Genomic DNA, 20,225 nt, shown 5'->3' on the forward strand with positions numbered 1-20,225 from the left:
AAGTAAGTAACATATAAAATCAATAGACAAAGTAAAGATTGTTCATATGAAAAATAGATACAAGATTCACAACTCATGAAGCTAAGGTAGTTTCACATGTCAATATGTGACAGGCACAAGAAGCTGGATAGCAATCATACCTGTAAAAGGCAAGATAACTTCTCTCCTACCATGTCTTGGTCCTTAAGTTGAGGCTTTAAATAATTTTCCATTTTATGCCCTTTACCTTTTTTTTTTTTTTTTTTGTTTGTTTGTTTAAATGTTTATAGTAATAGGATTGTATGTAGGTGACCCTTTACTGTCCAGGCCAATCCTTGAGCAATCTTCTACTTCAAGCACCCCTCTTTCAAGATAGCAGAAAGATTTACTGTCACTCTTTCATATATATGCTTTAATTTCTCTCATATATATATTATTGTTCTATTCAATTTATAAGAAAAGGGCATGTCAGAAATAAATATGGTTGGACAAACTAAGGCCTTATGATGATAATGGGAACAAAAGGATAAGTTTTCATATAAGAGACTAAGAGTAGATTGTACTGTGTAGATAAGTTACAATGAGTCGTGTTTAGAGCGGACTAAGTGTGAATGTTTGATGGACTAGCTGTCGTATTGATGGTCAGGAATCAGGATAGACTTAATATCGAACCTTATTTGTGTTTTGATACACTTCATTAAATTGAGCACATGTGGCATTGGAGAATATAAACTCCGTAAAGTACATAATAAGTAATGGAGTGTAAATACGAAAAATCATAAAAATAAAATTTATGTAGTAAAAGTGTGGATAAAATGTACATTGGAACAAATAATGTTGTTAGATGAATTTGCCAATTCACCAACTTAAGAAAATAGCAATTCTACCAAAGGAGGTCCATGACCAATGTTTAAATGCATATATAGATAATAAGTGAGGTGTATTAAAACTTTACTACAACGTACTCATTTACTTAGATCAATTTTAGAGATGATCTCTCTTTTTTGAAAGAAGAATAAAAAGGAAGTTTATTGGGACCTTCAGGCTACAAACTGTCCCTTGTAAAAAGGTCAGGAATTTCTCACTTTCACTACTTTTATTTTTGTATTGTATTGTAAATTAAAGAGTAACAACATAGGCAGTTTAGTCATTTCATGTTATACAATTTTTAAAAAAATACTTGTATATACTAAAGTTTAATTAAATTTGATAAGTTGGTTCATTGCCTTAAAAGCAAAACCTGATGAGAATCCAATAAGCAAACTGTGCAACAGGAAGTAAAGAAAGAAGATAAGCTAAGTGCGGTTATTAAACAAAAAAAAAAAAGAGGTGCTATATATTTAGAAGATCAGGTGATTTGTTATATATTGGAAATAATGACAACACCAAAACAGATTTGGGAGCAACAACAACAACAACAGCAACAACAGGGTATGAAAACTAAGAATTCGGGTACTATGAGTTTCATGGGAAGTCCAAATATGGAAGACAAGGATGAAGAGATGTCGAAGTCGGTGTTATCGGCTTTTCGAGCCAAGGAAGAAGAGATCGAGAAGAAGAAGATGGAGGTTAAGGAACGTGTTCAGGCTCATTTAGGTCGTGTTGAAGAGGAAACTAAGCGTCTAGCTGAGATTCGCGAGGTACCAGTATATTTTTTTTTTTAATTTATTGGTCGGGTTGTTTTGGGTTAGGTCATTTTACTTTTAGTTGGTAGTGTCGGGTTTGTGTCAATGAATCTAATTTTTCGAGTTATAATTCAATGTTTATATTTAGCAATCCTACCTTCTAACTTTAGGAATACTAGAACAAGAACAAAATTAAGAAGATTCAAGTGGCATAAATTTATTTCATACTTGGTGTTAATGTAAATTTGAATTTGAAATCATATTCCTTAGCAATAGTACCATGAATAAATTGTAAAGGTGTACTTAAAATTGTAGGAACTTGAAGCATTAGAAGATCCAAAGAGGAAGGAAGTTGCATACGTTCGAAAGAGGATTGATACTATCAACAAAGAGCTAAGGCCACTTGGATTTACATGCCAGAAGAAGGTAATCTTCTCACATTTTTCTGTTTTTTTTTTTTTTTTATTTTGTTTTAGAATGAATTGAATTAAAATAGTTTGTTGAACGGTCCTTGCTTATTTTGTATTTACGTACTCGTAGTATTAAATATACATTCGGCTTATGGGTGGTCAATAGGAAACAACCCCAGCCTAAATTAATTATGTCCAACAACCTCTTTTGTCATCTCATTATAGGCGAGAGTATCTTAAGTGATAGGTTTTGACTATATTATTGTTTCGAGGAAAGTTTTATAGTACCAGTAATAGTCCATCCTCTTTTTGATATTCTCATTTGAATTTAATAGGAACGAGAATACAAAGAAGCACTTGAATCCTTCAATGAGAAAAGCAAGGAAAAATCTCAACTTGTTGCCAAACTAATGGAGGTAACAAATGTAATCACAACTTTCATCTATTATTGGTTTCAATATTTACTTAATTAAATTAATCACAATTTTAGTTATTTAATTATAAATAATTATTGTTGTATAATTTGCAGCTGGTGAGTGAAAGTGAGAATCTGAGGTTCAAGAAGCTGGAGGAGCTCAGCAAGCATATTGAATCTCTTCATTGATTTAATTTTATGATTCTAATTCAGTATCATTAACTGGCTGATTATTAGCACTTTTTTTTTTTTGGCGTGGTTTACTAGAATTGATTTGTTTGATTTTGTGTATTTTTTTTTATATTTTTGGGGTTACGGAATTCATATTGTTAGCTGGACATTTTAGAGAACTTGCTCCATTTGGAAATTGTTGTGTTGAAATGTGAATAATATGTGTATTATACTTCTATAATACTTATAAAAGTTTTCAGATTTGTATACAATTTTTGTGTGTTATGGAATATCTTGTGTTGTGTATGTTGCTAGTTGATTAAGATCAATATGCTAAATGGAAATAAAATTCACTTACCTCAATATTTTGTCGTGTTTTGTGTTTTGCTTTGTGTAAGAAATTGCAAGGATGTCTAAGTTACCGTTGCTAAGAATGATGAATATCATAGAGTAAATAGATTATTTATATTCAAAAAAAAAAAATTAAGACAAATTATTTGCTTAATTGCCCCTCACCAATATGCCAAAGTATGTACTCATATTTCATATTTTCAATATGTATTATGTCAATAAATAACATGTCATTCCTCAAATGAGGGCTAATGGGCTATGTATGTATGAGGTGAAAAATTGAAATTGCTGAAATAAGACCAAGTGCAATTTCAAAACTTTACTTATAGGTCCAATCATTCTAAGCATATACTTCTTATTATGTTAATTGAGAATAAAAATTTAAATCACTAAATTGAATTGATCAAATTACATTTCCCTTCTAATATTTTAATTATTCAATCAATTTTGGATGAAACACCAAACGAATGAACCACTAATGATACCCATGATTCCATGAAAAACAAATTCTTGTACTTTGTAATTATATAACTAATATATAAAGCTAAACTTTTAGCCAGGTCACGACGTTACAACACTTGGCGTTAGAGAACGCCAAGTGTCGCACCACGTTGGAGCAATTTAAATAAACTTCATAAGATAAAAAAAATATATAGAATTTTAGGATAAAATTTAAAGTTTATAATTTTATTTTCGATAAAAGACCAATATTTTAGAGATACAAATTGAATTATAATTTTATTCAAAAAAATTATTAGATTATAATTCTTAAAAATTATCATATAAATTAAATTTTTTTATGACATAATATTCAAACTTTGCTCAAAGTTTTAGGTTCGGGTCAACCCAACGGGCTTTAAACATTTATCTTATTTAATTTATTATTTGTTTATTTTTTAATGTATTAAATCGAACATTTCCACCAATATTAGTATTAGTCATTACATGTCTACTAGATAGCAAATCGTCACAAAAGCACATCAATAAACTAATTTTGTATCAATGGTATATTTTAAAATTTGACATATAGATTAAAAATTTTATCTTTAAATTCAAAAAACAACCCGGGTATTGCACGGGCAAAAAACTAGTTTCAATATATAAACCACAAAATTAGTTATAGCTAAAGTAATATGTTTTCATAAAGGTATCCAACTATCAATTTATAACGGCATAAAAAAGTACTCCTTACCATTAAAGAAAATAATATTCAATTTTATAAGTTCGTAGATTGTTTGTGACCAATTTCATGACAGATTATTGATCACATAATGACATAAATTCACTCTATTCTTATACCGTAAATTTTAACAATTACAATATTTCATACAAATTTATCTTGATGATAAACCAAATTTGTTTATCTAATGATATTTTCGTAAATAAATCAATAAAAAATATCAGTTAGACATTTTTGAAAATCTATAAATATAACTAAATTAACAACCGCTGACATCATCCCCTATTTTAAATTGTACAAATGTCAAGTTGTGGTAAAATAAATTCCCTCCTAAATCAATTGTTGACATCATATTCTTATTTTTATTTTTACTTATTTTTTTGAAATCTTCTTAAATTTTGTCTTAAATTATTAAATAATATATTTGGAGTATATTTTTTTAAGACAATTATTATATTATGTTATTTTCTATTTATTTTTTTTTACATTATTATGAATTTTTAAAAAACTATATGTCTTCCAAATATAATTCACAAACTTTTTAAAAAATCGGGTGTACAATAATTATTGTACATCCATTATAAAAATAACCTAAAGTAATTAAAAGTTACCCCAATATGTGTTAAAGTAACCTAATTCAAATAAAAATTATTTACGCTTTATTAGTAAAGAATCGCATTTTAAATGACTAAAAATCAATTATTAGTGATTGAATGTAATTAAATTACCTTTATAAAACTTTTCTTGTTGTTGATTATATAAAAAATTTATTATGTTTAAAGTTACCCAAAAAAAGACAAAAAGTTATCCTAAAATTAGCTAAAAGTTACCCTTATACTGCTCGATGTACACTAATATTAGTGTAAACCGGATGTATACAAAAGTTTTTGAATAAAATTTTTACTATCTTCAAAATTATTTAGATCTAAATACCATTGCAATTAATGATTATGTTTCTATATAATTTTTTTTTTCTCATATGAGGTACATGTATAAAATATATTTATTTCAAAAAAAAATTTATGTCGTCCATCGCACGAGACTAATTTAGTTTATAACTATAGATCACCGTGCATGGCACATGATCAAACCTAGTAAATTAATATTTGTGGGACCCGCATATTAATAAAAGTTGTTTACTTATTTACAAAAATATCATACTGACTAGAATAAATGGTTGATAAACTTACGAAAATATCATTAGATAAACAAATTATATCGTTGATATACTTTCGAAAATATCATTGGATAAACAAATCATCAACAAGAATGGGGATCCCTTAAAATCTCGTCTACAGCCGAGCCCGACCCCCTTTTAAAAAAAAACACAACTTGGCATGACCGCATGAAGGATCACTAATTCACTAGTTAAGCATTCTCTGAAATCCAAATCAAACAATTTGGCGGATGCCGAAAAAATGGAGCTCCAAAACCCTAACAATGGCGAAGGAGAAACTAAACCCAAAATAGTGGTTATTATGGGTCCAACCGGGTCCGGAAAATCAAAATTAGCCATTGATTTAGCAACCCATTTCCCAATTGAGATCATCAACGCTGATTCCATGCAAGTCTACCATAGCTTGGATGTTCTCACCAACAAAGTCACTCTCTCTGAACAGAAAGGTAACTTCTTTCTCTTTCTCTCTCTAATTTCTCTCTCTTGATTTTCTGAATTTGGGGTTTTGTGTTGCAGAAGTGCCACACCATCTTCTGGGAACAATAAGCCCTAATGTGGAATTCACTGCAAAAGATTTCCGAGATGCTGCTATTCCTGTAAGATTTTGCACCTTTTTTTTTGGGTTAATTTTTGTACTGTAGTTGCTAATTTGGGTCTGATTTGAATTCTAGGTTTATGAACTCTTTAATTGATTAATAGTGATTATGTATGCATTATTATGCGTTAAGCTCCTAATTTAGAAGGGGTGATTTCTTGACAATAATGAATAGTCACTTTGATAGTGTATTTTGAACTACCCCAGCTTGAGGGAGTGGTTTGTTTTCCCATTTTTGCCGGGCATTGTTGTTGAATTCATGGAAAGAACAATTAGAAGACTAGTAGTTGATATATATGCCAACACTTACCCTCTTATAGATGAATATAGGTCCATTTTGCTTCTCTGTTGTAAATAAGTAGACCAAATTACAGAACTGTGTCATAAACTTTGGAAATTCTAGTTTTAACACTGATTTTCTTTACATCAATGTATGTTGGTAATTGATTGTTTTGGATAAAACTGAATAATAATCGAGGAGGCGTTGTTGTTCTATCTTATAAGCATCAACAGTTGCCGCTTGTTAGTTTATTTGTTCGGTAGCTTATTTTTGTTTTGGGACAATGAATCTCATTGGCATCTGATGCTGCCTTTTTGAAGTTAAATTGCATTTTGATGCTTCTCTGCTAGAATTTGGAACCTGTTATTTTCCTTCTTGTGTTTGTTTTGGTCGTTGGGGACCTTTTAGGGGTAGGGTTCGATGTGGGAGGAGTTGTTTGGGGGGGAGGGTAGCACCCCAGTCTATGCACTTTGTCCACACTTGAACACACCTTAGGAAACTTTCTTAAAGATCCCCTATCCTAAAGACTAGTCTTACCGAAGCACACTAAACCCTCTTACTCAAAGCACTTATGTTTAAATGTGGAGTGTCTCGTTGTTTTGATGGAAGGGATAGATTTCATATAAATCAATTACTTTCCTTGTAATCTAATGATATGGGACTTTAGTATTATAGATGTCAAGTCTCAAGAAGTCAAGAGGAAGGATGGGTTGAGGAAGTGGGGTTGATTTAACTAATCTTTTCCTTTGACCCGCATCTGGTTTCTTATTGTTGCAACTGTTTTGTGTGATAAACTTCTGGAAAAACTAATTGTAAATTTGCAATTTGTGATTGTAAGAAGTGCATTATGGAATTGCAGATTTTTTTTTTTGATTTTGTTTGTTATTTGTGGTATTAGCATTTAGATTCACTGTCACTGGCATATGGAAATCTGCCCCCCTTTTTTTTCATATGCATTTTTTGCTGACTGTAATTTCCTAATTATCATCCTTTGTTAGTTCAGCATTTTTTTTAAAAAGAGAATTCATCTTTATTTTAGTACAGAAGCAATGTATGTCGCTATGTGTAACAACCTTTGTTGGATTTTCAGATCATCAAGGATATATTATCTCGCAATCACTTGCCCGTTATAGTTGGTGGTACTAATTTCTATATACAGGTATGATTTTGGGTTCATTTTGGCCTTTTAAGCTTTCTAACTATGTAGCCATATTTTCTACAAAAAATCGGGCAATATTTTAATTTTTTTTATACATATTTTCAAGCATGGTGTATTATGTTTTCTGTCTTTGCATAAGCTCTCATTTTTCTAAATCCTAGTTGACTGTACATTGGAAATGAAGTAATGCTCTAATTCAGTACTTAGTTCATTTTTTTTAGTTGACACATTTGACTTTTGACACTATGTTAAAACTATACTTTGAGTATCTTTTGTGATTTTTAGCTATGATAAAACATAGTGATGTGAGATCTTGTTAGATCGTCTCAATGAATGTTTTCATATATTAACTTTTTTCTTTTTTTTTTCTTTTTAATTTTTTACTTTTTGATAACTAGTGATATTATTCGTTGAACTTGTGCGTTGGAAACTTTGATAAAAGAAACATGTCAAATAAAATAAAGAACGGAGGACGAATATATCTAGCCGTTTCATTCTGGTTCTTATGTACCTTTTATGGTCTATTGTACCTAATGATGCTCTACTTAATCTGTGTTGCATGCAGGCTCTTGTGAGTTCTTTCCTGCTTGATGATTCCGTTGAAGAAATAAGTGATTCATGTTTAAGGGAGAATTCAGGTAAACACAAAGGTTATCATTTGATAGAAGAAAGTCTACTTATCTACACTTATTGTTTTCTTTAAAAGCAAATATCTTAAATCTTCATAGAAAATAAGCACATTTCAGACCAATTTGGATCTTTTTGTCAGGCTTTGATAATAATCTAAACTTTTCTTTTGTAGATGTTGCTAATCTGCAAAAATGTGAACTTTTTGAGCAAGGCAGTTGTGATTACAGTTATGACCGCCTTAGAGACCTGGATCCTGTGGCAGCGAACAGAATACATCCAAACGACCATAGAAAAGTAAAATCTTCAATCTCACATTCTGTGTCCATCAATTTGAATTTGTATTTGGAGTTAGGGAAGGGGGTTAAAGATATGTGTGACAATAAATATATTTTGCTAAGATACCCTTTGCAATGCTTCTGGACCATCATCTGATTAATATTCAGTCATAAGATTGATAACCTTAGAAATTTCTTGAAGTTGATCAATAAAGTGAATTTGATGCAGTTTAAGGCCGAAACTGAGTATAATACTGTTGGGCCGTTGGCTAATGGCTATAAGCCTATAATAGATCAGAATATCGGCTGTCGACTGCATCATTTATTTGGTGATTAACTCAATATTCATCACCCGCCCAAAAAATATAACTTTTTTGAAGTCATGCGACTCATGCCTGCTGCCTATCAATCTTTTTTGTTAATGATGCTTGACTGTTGTGGTCTGATGTTTCTGCTAATCAACTAACATGATTTGTGTTGAATTTGTTGAAAATTTTGCAGATTAGGCAATATTTAGAGTTGTTCACTCATTCTGAAATCCTCCCTAGCCAACTCTTTCAGGGAGAAATGACAGAGGTTTGTATTCTTAAGATATTAACAGACTGCTTTAGAATTGTCTTTGTTATATTGGAACTTGGCTTGATTAGGTAGACTTGTATTTCCATCTTGTATCTGGATAAATGCCTGTTTTGCATGCTGTTCAGCCTTTTTGACTGCTCGCCATAATTTTATAAGCAAATATGGCCTGTACTGGGAAAATATTAGAAGATGGAATAAAGTCACTAACTATATTTGAAAATTAAATTCTCTTTCATGGCATGGCATCATCTCTATGCATCTTTTTGTGTAAGTTTCAGTTTTTTGTGGTCGGTCAAGGAGTTGGAATAAAGTCAAATTTTGAATCTTTTGCTTAAAAATCGTTTCACTTTTATGTGGCAGACAGAAATGGGGTCGTCTTGGTTGTAATTCAAGATACAACTGCTGTTTTGTTTGTGTTGACGCATCGCTTCCTGTACTAGACCGATTTGTGGACCAGAGAGTTGATCGGATGATTGAAGCTGGTTTGCTTAATGAAGTTTATGACATTTACAACATGAATACAGATTATACACGAGGTCTGCGACAAGCTATCGGAGTAAGGGAATTTGAGGATTTTCTTTGTGCTAATATTTCCGAAGTGAGGAAGGAGCGGAACAATTCTTTCCTGGATACAGCTTCACTGAATAATACTGATGTATCTCTCAGACAAAATTTGTTGGAAGTTTCAAGTTCCTCTTCTAATACCCCAGATAGGCGCCTATTGGAAGAAGCCATTTCCAAACTAAAACAAAACACTAGACGACTTGTTCGTCGGCAAGTAAGTTTTTTGTCTTCTGCCTTGTTATTATTTTACTTTTAAAAAAAATAAAAATAAAAAATTTATTTTAATGATGGATGTGAAGTAGTGAACCCACAAATTGCAACTATGCTATACTTGTGCAGTTCAAAATTTTCCGGTGCACTGTGTTTTAAAAAGGGAGGGTTGCTATGATATTTTCACATAAACTCATTAATTTCCGTCCTCCACAAATGTCCTTATATATCTTCACATAGTCACTTTCACTTTACTGAGTCGGGGAAAGATCTTGCCAGGGATTGCTTCAACTCTTTGCCCCAAAATTAAGTGTATCTTCAGTTCTGACACATATTAAGGACAATCATATTACAATAGACAAATTTTTTTCTCTTGACAATTTGCCTCTAACAAAAGGATCATTTCTTCAATAAATCAATCAATTAATGTGATATATTCGAGGATCATACATTATTACTTTGGAAGGAAAATAAGTCATCTTTTCCAGGAAAATATTGAGTAACTTGTATGATTCTCTTTTTCATGGATTCAAATTTCAGATCCTCTAAATCATGGACACTAGAGGGAGTTAATCAGTTAATTGCTGGTCATTATTGTTATTTTGCAGAAGAGGAGGATAAATCGATTGCAGACATTATTTGGATGGAACATACATTTTGTAGATTCTACCGAGTCTTTACTTGGTAATCCTTTTGGAGTCTTTCTGTTTTTGACATTTCCTGATGGACAAATATTTTATCTTGAGAGTTCTACTGGTCTGTTTCAATTAATTTTTAATCTTATGGGAAACACTGATTTTTCAGGAAATTCAGAGGATACATGGATTTCCCAAGTGATTGAACCAGCTGCAAAAGTAATAAGCTCTTTCCTCAATTCTGATGTGACCTCAGCTTCAGATAATACTGACCACTTGGTCCAGAAACTCAATGAGAGAGATCTATGGACTCAGTACACGTGCAAGGTACAATTAACCATTAATGGATATTACACTCATTGTGTGATGAAGCTACTTTGTTGCACAGAAACTCTTGAGGATCGTGTTACTGTTCTCAGTTCTTACCCCATAAATTTTTATAATTTCTATAAAATAACCCTAATTTCTTTCTTAATGTATGTTTTTGTTGATAATAGTGAAATATTTTTAGGTTTCTGGACAATAGTATTGATACATTATTTTAGCTTTTGCCTTTCCAAATTTCATAGTTTCCTTGTTTTTGCTTTTCTATTTTCCATGTCAGCAACATAGTCAGCTAATTTCGAAGGTTTTGACGTATTTTCTCTCTTGCTCCATTTTTGTAGGCATGTGACAAGATCCTTCGTGGTGCACATGAGTGGAAACAACATAATCAAGGGCGTGGACATAGGAAACGGATGGCAAAGCTAAAGAAGCGTCAAGGTTCTTTCTTAACCGACTCTTTACAGCTTCCAGGGGGTGACTGTGTAAGTTCAGATGCATCACAAGTGTAATGGCGCTGAAAATCATTCTTTGCTGTCTTTCTTAAATTTTTATTTTGGAGATTGGGGTGTGGTCCGTATGGAAAGGAGCTGTTTGGGAGAGTTGGTCTTTGATGTTGTCTAAGTGTGTGATGCTTACATGAATCCCTTGTTCTTCCTGTCTTATATGTATAGAGCTGTTGCTCATGTTATTGTAGGTTGCATATGTACTACAAGTATCTTGATATTTACACCTACTCTTGTATAAGACTGATTTGCATTGATATCTCAAATTTTGGGGGTTAACTTACATGTTGTACTACAAGTATCTCATATTGATCTCCCCAGCCTCATGCTTGCCTAAGATGCCTTAGTTGCCTATATAAGGTACAGTTGGTCATCAAAGTAGTGACAGCGTTATTGATTTTTTTTTTTGGACAAGATTTTTTTTGTTAATGTTAATAGTCGCAATGTTAAGTATGTACATACTTATTTGGTTAGTGTTAGAATTGTTTGAAGGTGGCCAATGGTAAGGCAGTTCCTGTGTAAATAAGATCAGTACGGGTACTTGGGGTGAGTGTTGGGGCAAGGATGTAGATGATCCTTCAAACGACCAAATGCCTTTTCAAATGACTCATTCTGGGAAATTTTCTCAAAAATGAAGTAGATGTGTGGGATGTTCCCAGGGTCAAAAAGTTGGTTTAAAATTGTAAGACCTATCAAATATCAATATGTTTATTTAGTCTCGTGAATGAGGTTGGCTTAGTTATGTGGCTATTTTAGAATTAAGTACTATGTTGCATTGGTAGTGAAAAGCTATAAGATATTGTTATTTACAATTTACATTACCAACTTGGCATCTCGGGGTTCTATTAAGATGTCGGGAAACCTTCATCTTCGTTGGGTTTTTATTCTTTAAATACATTAGTATTAGAATTTAATTAACATATAGTTTTGAATAATTGCCGTAAAGTTGTTAATGGAAAGCTAGTTGAAGATAACAAATGCTACTAACAAACCTCATGTAATTTGTTAACAGTTAAAACACACTAAAACAAATTTTATTAAATTGAGGAAGCTATTTATTCAAAAAAAAAAAAAAAAAAAAAAAAAATTGAGGAAGCTATTGGTCGGTGATATTAAGTTGCTAAACTAGTCAAGCATTGGTCGTTGGTATCTTAAATGACTATCAATAGCATAAACATTGATTAAAATAAAATGTTTTTGTTATTGTTGCCAAGTCTAATCAAAGAACTATTAAAACACAAAAACGTTCGTTTAGCTTTTACGAATAAAAGTCTCTATCACATCCAACTTAAAAAGTTATTTGAGGTTGGATTAAAAAATATATATATTATTTCGTGCATCACGAGTTCACCATGCTACCACCACCATACTTTAAGATAAGAGTGGTAATGTAGTATCTAGTTATTTACCATAAATAGCTTTTGTTAATTGTTATTGTTGTGCTAGGTTATGTGTGTAACTATTGTTATCCTCAAGCATGATTTGTGAAGTGCGAACCATCCTAATTCCTAAATATGTTACCAACCTGTCACAAGCCCCAATCGACCTACAACCTAACCCAAGTGGTCAACCCCATACTGTTTATGACCAATCTAGCCCAACCTGCAACCCTGATCGGTTAAAGCTTGCGACTCGTTTTTCAGTCCTAGCCACCTACTTTTATATAAAGTAATTATTATGAATTTGAATTTATATTTTTTTATTTTTATGGTGAAACTACTTCATCACTATTAGAGCTGGCAAAAAGTTGTGTCGTGTTGTGTTCATGTTTGGTCTCGTGTCGTGTTCGGGTTGATTTCGTGTCATGTTGACTTCGTGTTTTCTCTCAATAACTTCGCGTTCGTGTCGTACCAATTGCAGTCGTGGTGTCATGTCGTGTCAGAATTTTGTCAGCTCTAATCACTATATTAAGTCCATTGGTCTTTTTGATGTAAACAATCGTCTAATATCTTATCAATGTAACTATGTAAGACACTACATACCTTAATCACATGTGATATTTCATGAGACCAGAGCTTCCACAACAATTTTACCACCAAGTGATAGTTTATGAGACTAGAGCATCAACAACAAATATACTAGCACTAGAGAACTTTACTTCGTACTCCGTAGTTTCTAAAGTGGGGGACAAAAACCGTCCTTCAACATCAATCACCAGCTATTTCTATCTTTTCGCCTTTACAAAACCGTCCTTCACGTCCCGCCGTTATCTATTTAGCACGTTGTTTTTTGATTTTATTTTTGTGTCCCACAATCCCATTTTTTTCACGTGCTCCATAACATTATTTTTTCGTCACGTGTGATGTGTCAAGTGTGACGTGCCAATTTATAGATGATACCAAAATAAATTCATACATATATTTCCATTTTTTGACCCATTAAGTAATAACTACATAACCCAATATCATCCTCACATTAAGCTATGAACCCACAAATATCATCCCAAGTACCATACTCACCTCCATCAAGTAGTGGCGAGTCCGATGATATAACATCCTTGGACTCGCCTAGTTTCCAATCAGCTCCACCACTCAGTACCTCACTGAGTGGTGAAGCTACATGTCCTCCCCACAAGCGGAAGGCAGGAAGGAAAAAATTCAAAGAGACGTGCCACCCTATTTTTCGTGGGGTTCGCGAGAGAGATGGAGGGAAATGGGTGTGTGAAGTACGTGAGCCTAACAAGAAAAGTAGGATATGGCTAGGGACTTACCCTACGGCAGAACTTCCAGCTAGGGCACACGACGTTGCAACCCTAGCTCTAAGGGGTGACAAAGCTTCTCTCAACTTTCCTGACTCGGCTTGGCTTGCTCCTCGAGCTAAGTCTAGCTCAGCTCAGGACATTAGGCTCGCGGCTTTACAAGCCACTAGGTCCGATCTTGGCTCTTCCTCACCTTATGAAGGTTGTAAGAGTGAAGATATGGGAGAAAAATCATCAATGAGCTTTGAATCCAAAGAGTTATTGTTTATCGATGAAGAAGTAATTTATAATATGCCAGCTTTCATTGATAGCATGGCTGCCGGTATGCTTCTTACACCGCCTTCTTTAAAAAGAGGAGTGAATTGGGATGAAATGGAGGAAGATGAGGCTAATTGTCATATAGATTTAAATTTGTGGCAATAAAGCTAAATTAATTAGAGAATTTTATACAACATCATTTTAGGGCATGCAATGTATAACATGTGTGGCTTTTAGCGTGAGCTAGATTGGTTTAACTACCCAATCTCCAGTGCTTTAAGAGGCCGTGAGCCCGTGATCGAGTGGTTCCGCGAGCCTATTATGTACACCCGGGGTCATTTGCCCATTCAATCAACAAATAAGTACAAATATTATTTATTCATTTGTTGATTAAATGAGCAAATGACCTGAGTGTACGGTACACCCGGGTGTATATAATAATTTCTAATAAGTGGTTCCAATTCATCATCTTCAATTCTATATTATAGTTTTAGAATTGAATCTAGATCATAATTTTGGTCGAAATAATGTTTTTTTTCGTAATAATATTGTCGCATGATGAATTGCTAAAGCATGAATATGGTGGACCTTAATAACATTCGTTTCCCAACAGGCTGGAGTATTGAGTAACAAAGCTACTTTACCACCTATAGCCAGAAAATCTCCACCACTCAACTTAAAAGGTGAATGATTGTCGCAAGAAACTTGTTAAAATGTACAACGTGGTACATACTCAAGAAATTGAATCCCATCTACATCATTGCCTTTAATAGGAGTTCGACCACATCACTTAAGAAGAACTCCAGCCCTAAATATTGAAGGGTTATTGAGACAACAATAAAGGACTTTTTTTTTTTTAATTCCAGGACCACATTGTGTAATACCATACCCATGAAGTGAATGAAATAAAGTTTTTCCGTAATTGAACTGTAGTGCATGAATTATTTGGTCAGATATGATGTACCAAGTATATATGTGTATGTGTTACCTTATTTAAATTATTGGTACATACTCGTGTTATTATTCAATGGTTAGTAATTTCTTCATCATTGTATATATATAGGACCACCTTCTTCTGTGGTACCGTCTACCGGGCTCGGCATTTTATGCTCACTAATATCTTCTCATACTTGAATTCATTTATGTTTTCCCATTGCTTTAATTATTCATTCAATATAATCCTGTCTTTTGATAATACTTTCAATTCCTGTATTCACATAATTTGAATTCAAATTCATATATAGCTTAGAGTTGAAATTTTGGCCTCTATATATACCACTTTATCTAATCCAAGTTTGAAGCTGATATGAATGTACATCGGTACATGAGTTACACTTTCAATGTTACTATAAATTTCGGACTAAGTAATTGTTAAATGAGCATTACATGAACAATAATACTTCCTCCGTTAAATATTAATTGTAACAAAGGGGTATTATTTGTGACATATAAAATATTCCTTTATTGCAATTAACATTTTACGGAGGAAGTATGAAATTATAAGCTGAAAAAGGCCCTGCCCTTGCTACCTTGCAGTCCTTTGGATTTCAGCTTGTTTTCATTTCTTATTCCAACTACCAAGTACAATATTGAATATTCTGTCTATAACTAGCTTTTCCAGGGGTAAAAAGATAGAGGAATAGTTGGGCCAATGCATTTTCGGTCACTTTGTGAAGGCCCAACATCATATTGCACCAGGCCCAACTTTACAAGGTCATCTCTCCTCCATTCAACTTACTTTATGCCTTTAAGTTAGTTTTTGACAATTTGAGCTTCAACCTAAGTCATAATAAGTAGTAATTATGAAGTAGTAATGTGAGACATTGTCTGAATTTGAGCTTAGCTTTAGCACTATATTTATAATCTTACTTGTTCAAACTTGATTGTTGAAAGGGCCAAAAGATCAAATCACAACAAACGGGATTATGTTAGGTGTACTTGGGTGTTGGGTACGGTGGGGGAGGTTTGTATATGCGTTGAATCAGTTAGTCTTTAATTTACGAGTATTTTACTCCTTAACCCCCTCCATATGATTATCATGGGTGTTGATTTCATGAATTTCTCATACATCCGTAATAACATGAGGCATGAAGGGGGTACGCTGTTCTAAGGGAGGACAGCAATGGAGTGGTCTTGCCACATTTTATATGTAGTCTTTTTATCTACTACCGTATATTTTTGGTGTTTAGAGAGCCACAAGGGCGAGGGTGAAAATCGATCTCAGGATCTCCTGGAATCGGGAGGGAAGCTCTAACCACTTGAGCTATCCATCACTCTCAATTTTACACGTATATAATTAAATATATCCACACAATGGGAGCGTGAAAAGTCAAACAGGGAGTAGTAAATTTAAGTGGCAAGGTATTGTTCCTGCCTCACTTTACACTACTGTTTGATTCAGATGTGTCAAAAGTGTAACGACCTGACCCAAAATCTCAGTTAACTTAGCTAGATGTAGAAACCTAAGATAAGGGAGTTGTTGAAGAGAGAATCTTAGTCAAACAAAGTTATTTGGTCTTTAAAATTTCTAATCAAGGTGTGGTTTTGCTGGGATTTATATTTAATTAAAGAAGAATACTGGTATAATTAAGGTGTGAAAAGATTATTGAATAATTGGAATTCCTCGTGAAAATTGTGTAATCCTAGTATATGGTGTATTGTTTATGGTATTGTGCATTTTTGTGCTGTACTACCTCAAGATTATTCTCTACTCTTTTGTCAGGGTGCCTATTTCGTGACTCACGAATTGTACAATTGAAAATGATGTGCAATTATGATATTGCATAATTCAGTTATCTTTATTGGTGACCACAAATGACATCGTGCGGGGAAAATATATTTTTGTAAGTATGATAATACCGTGATAATGTAAAGTGGACCTATATCATGAATATAAAGAACTCTCTTAAAAGCATCCAATCAAATTTAAACCTTCTATTAGAATATTAAAGTCGCATTAAGCTTACATATTGGTAAATAAACATGCTATTTAGAAAATTTAGCATTCATATGTACGGTACATATAAATCAAATAGAATGATTTAATGTACCTACTCAATCCGACCTAATTTATATATGCGTCCCTTTGAGATATGCAACTCAAGTTATGTAGATTTATTGTGTACAACAAGTTATGTAGATTTATTGTGTACAACATGTAAGGCTGAGTATGTGCGTATGAACACGTATAGAAGCCACAATATTTCTATTTTAGACAATGGTCACATATAACTTCTTTTTTTTTACTGCATGCATGTTACTTGCATTGCTTAATAACACCATTAATATTCTTAATATTCGTTTATTCAACGCTGTTTTCTCATCTTCAATTTGATTACACTTTACTCCTATGATAATTGAGAAGACAAGTGTGTAATCAAATAGAATGATGTTTTATTGATTAGGCAAGGCTAGCTGCATGCTTAACTTGATGATGAGTGGATGGTATTTTGTAATTATCGTTTAAAACGCACATTAATTGGCTAGACGAAGAGATTTATTCAATTATTACTGCATACATAATTACATATTATATAGTCAGATTATCGTAATTAATCACCCATCAGCACTAATTACTGAAAATCTAATTAAAAATCCAATATGTTTACCAAGGTGCAGTGCGTGGACTCGTGGTGCATGCTTCATTATTCGATTCTCAGCAACTTTGTGGTAATTTATCAATGAAGCATTTTTTTTTTTTTTTTTTTTTGACACAATGAACCAATCTTTTAAGAATTGATAATTGAGGGCTTGTTTGACATCATTTTTGGTTTTTAGTTTCCTGTTTTTTTGAAAACCAAAAACAAGAAACAAAAAAAAGGTGTTTCCACTTTTCTGTTGTCAGTTTTCAAAATTATTATAATTTTAATATGTTTAAATAATTTTTGATTTATTATGGGACATATATCCTATACTTTTAAAAAACAAAAAAACCAAAAAACAGAAAACCACAGCAATGTCAAACTCTGAGTAAATAGTTTACTTTACACTAAGTAATTTGTTTAACGCAAAAGTAATTAATTTTCTTTGTTCTCTATACAGTACTACAACTTTGTGGTTTTGAAATTACACCTTTTGTTTTTAGTGTGTTTGTGTTGAAAAAAGTGGAAAGTAGAGTGAAATAATTAGTGGACTGTATCATTTGTGTAAGATTAAGGTCTGTTCACGTTTACAGAAATTAACTGAACTGAACTGATTGGGGCTAAACTGAACTGAACTAATTAAACTGAACTGAATAAAGTTGAAATGAATATTTTATTAGAGAAGGAAAATTGAGAGTTGAACTGAATTAAGCTGATTGAAACTGAATTGAACTGAACTAAACTGAAATTAAGTTGAAATGAACAGGCCTAAGTAGAAAGGATAGGTAATAAGTTCTATATGAAGTCAATGTATTGTATGTAGGGGTGAGCATGGGACGGGTACCCGTACCATTAGTACCCGGACTTCGGGTACCCGAATTTTCGGAACGGTTATTGGATACCTAATAAAGTATCCAATAGTGATAATTAAACTTAATAAATTATTTATTATGATAAATTTTAACATTAATTAACAACAATACAACATGATTTGACCAAATTATGAATTATATTACTAATCATTAATATTATATAGTGATTATTAATTATATTACTAATCATTAAGAGTTTAGATTTTGGAAAAAAATAGATTTAAGTAGGATAAAAAACAAAAAATTGCTTATCGGTTCGGAACGGGTAACCGTTAATTTTAAAATGATACCCAATAACCATATCCGATAACAAATTATCAAAACGGGTACCCGAACCGTTATGGTTATCGGATCGGGTACCCTAATTTTCGAAATGGTAACGGAACGGATTTTCAGTTATTCGGGTAGTTTTGTGTGGTAGCAAGGAGTAAGAATTAAAGGGAATAAACAATAAAGAGTGCCAAGGTTGGAACAAAAAAGTAGTGTACCAACGAAACGAAATGAGCATAGCTTGTACTCAGTTGTAAACCCTAATCTAAGGATGGCCTTTAAATTAAAGGGAAATTCTACATGGTGGCCTCATGGTTTCCATTTTTCTACGTGGAAGACGAAGTTTTTTCCAACTCTCTAAAGTGGCCCCAAGGTTTTGAAGTATTATGCATAGTGCCCATTTTTTGATTTTTTGGCTAACTTTTTTAGCTTTTGGTTAGCCATAAGTAAAAATAAAATAAAAAAAAATATTTAAAAAGAAAAAAAATAAAGAAAACTACCAACCACTAGCGAGCCACCCACGGTAGCCGACGCGCCACCACCCCCTTCCCCCCACCTCACCGCACCCCTCCCCGAAACCACCAGCCGCGTCGCACCACCACCCCCTACCCACCGGAACCCTTCCCCTCCCTTTCCCGCAGCCGCCTCGCCCCCAAAAACCACCAAACCCAAAAACGCACCACCACCCCCTACCCAAAAACGACCACGAATTTGGCCTTAAAAGGCCGAAATCGGCCGATCAAGGCCACTGAGCCCCAAAATTGGCCGAATTCGGCCAAATTCGTGGTCGTTTTTGGGTAGGGGGTGGTGGTGCGTTTTTGGGTTTGGTGGTTTTTGGGGGCGAGGCGGCTGCGGGAAAGGGAGGGGAAGGGTTCCGGTGGGTAGGGGGTGGTGGTGCGACGCGGCTGGTGGTTTCGGGGAGGGGTGCGGTGAGGTGGGGGGAAGGGGGTGGTGGCGCGCCGGCTACCGTGGGTGGCTCGCTGGTGGTTGGTGGTTTTCTTTATTTTTTTCTTTTTAATTTTTTTTTTATTTTATTTTTACTTATGGCTAACCAAAAGCTAAAAAAGTTAGCCAAAAAATCAAAAAATAGGCACTATGCATAATACTTCAAAACCTTGGGGCCACTTTAGAGAGTTGGAAAAAACTTCGTCGTCCACGTAGAAAAATGAAAACCATGAGGCTACCATATAGAATTTCCCTAAATTAAAATTACTTTTTTTTTTTTTTTGGGGGGGGTTAAAGTCCAAAACCACGAAATTAAATACGGAGTACTCTTTTTGTTTCTTTTCTTATCTTGACCTATATTTTGTAAAACTATTGTATAAATATAAATAACTTTAAGAGATGGATGGATAATGAGTTAAAATAATGACTTTGCAAGAAGTCTGACACAAGGTAAACATATCTATTTCTTCTTGTTCTTCCCATCTAAAATCTTGACATTATAAATACGGACACAAGGTAAACATATCTATTTCTTCTTG

At 33.3% G+C, this 20,225-nt stretch overlaps 3 protein-coding genes across 5 annotated transcripts; all 3 read left to right on the top strand.

Moving 5' to 3' along the window:
- Nucleotides 1-903: 903 nt before the first annotated feature.
- On the top strand, nt 904-2,890 carry LOC110684291 (probable DNA double-strand break repair Rad50 ATPase). 3 transcript variants are annotated; one of them, XM_021860732.1, is made up of 5 exons: nt 904-1,048; nt 1,374-1,619; nt 1,920-2,030; nt 2,350-2,439; nt 2,544-2,890. In XM_021860732.1, the coding sequence occupies exons 2-5, from the start codon at nt 1,413-1,415 to the stop codon at nt 2,616-2,618; spliced, it is 483 nt and encodes a 160-aa protein (XP_021716424.1). In that variant the 5' UTR covers nt 904-1,048; nt 1,374-1,412; the 3' UTR covers nt 2,619-2,890. The 3 variants fall into 3 exon arrangements, with proteins under 3 accessions (XP_021716424.1, XP_021716422.1, XP_021716423.1); XM_021860730.1 differs by having other exon boundaries at nt 905-1,048; nt 1,254-1,619; XM_021860731.1 differs by having other exon boundaries at nt 906-1,048; nt 1,254-1,619; nt 2,350-2,430.
- Nucleotides 2,891-5,304: 2,414 nt separating this feature from the next.
- On the top strand, nt 5,305-11,515 carry LOC110684292 (tRNA dimethylallyltransferase 2-like). The gene is made up of 10 exons (XM_021860733.1): nt 5,305-5,754; nt 5,825-5,904; nt 7,274-7,342; nt 7,908-7,980; nt 8,145-8,266; nt 8,749-8,823; nt 9,191-9,604; nt 10,209-10,284; nt 10,405-10,562; nt 10,901-11,515. Exons 1-10 carry the CDS (start codon nt 5,550-5,552, stop codon nt 11,066-11,068), a joined length of 1,440 nt encoding a protein of 479 aa, XP_021716425.1. The 5' UTR covers nt 5,305-5,549; the 3' UTR covers nt 11,069-11,515.
- A 1,944-nt stretch (nt 11,516-13,459) lies between these two features.
- Nucleotides 13,460-14,929, top strand: LOC110683968 (dehydration-responsive element-binding protein 1F-like). The gene has a single exon (XM_021860364.1). It carries the CDS (start codon nt 13,485-13,487, stop codon nt 14,181-14,183), a length of 699 nt encoding a protein of 232 aa, XP_021716056.1. The 5' UTR covers nt 13,460-13,484; the 3' UTR covers nt 14,184-14,929.
- Nucleotides 14,930-20,225: the final 5,296 nt, after the last annotated feature.

Source organism: Chenopodium quinoa, unplaced genomic scaffold (genome assembly GCF_001683475.1).
Source record: "Chenopodium quinoa cultivar QQ74 unplaced genomic scaffold, ASM168347v1, whole genome shotgun sequence".
Lineage (NCBI taxonomy): Eukaryota > Viridiplantae > Streptophyta > Magnoliopsida > Caryophyllales > Amaranthaceae > Chenopodium > Chenopodium quinoa.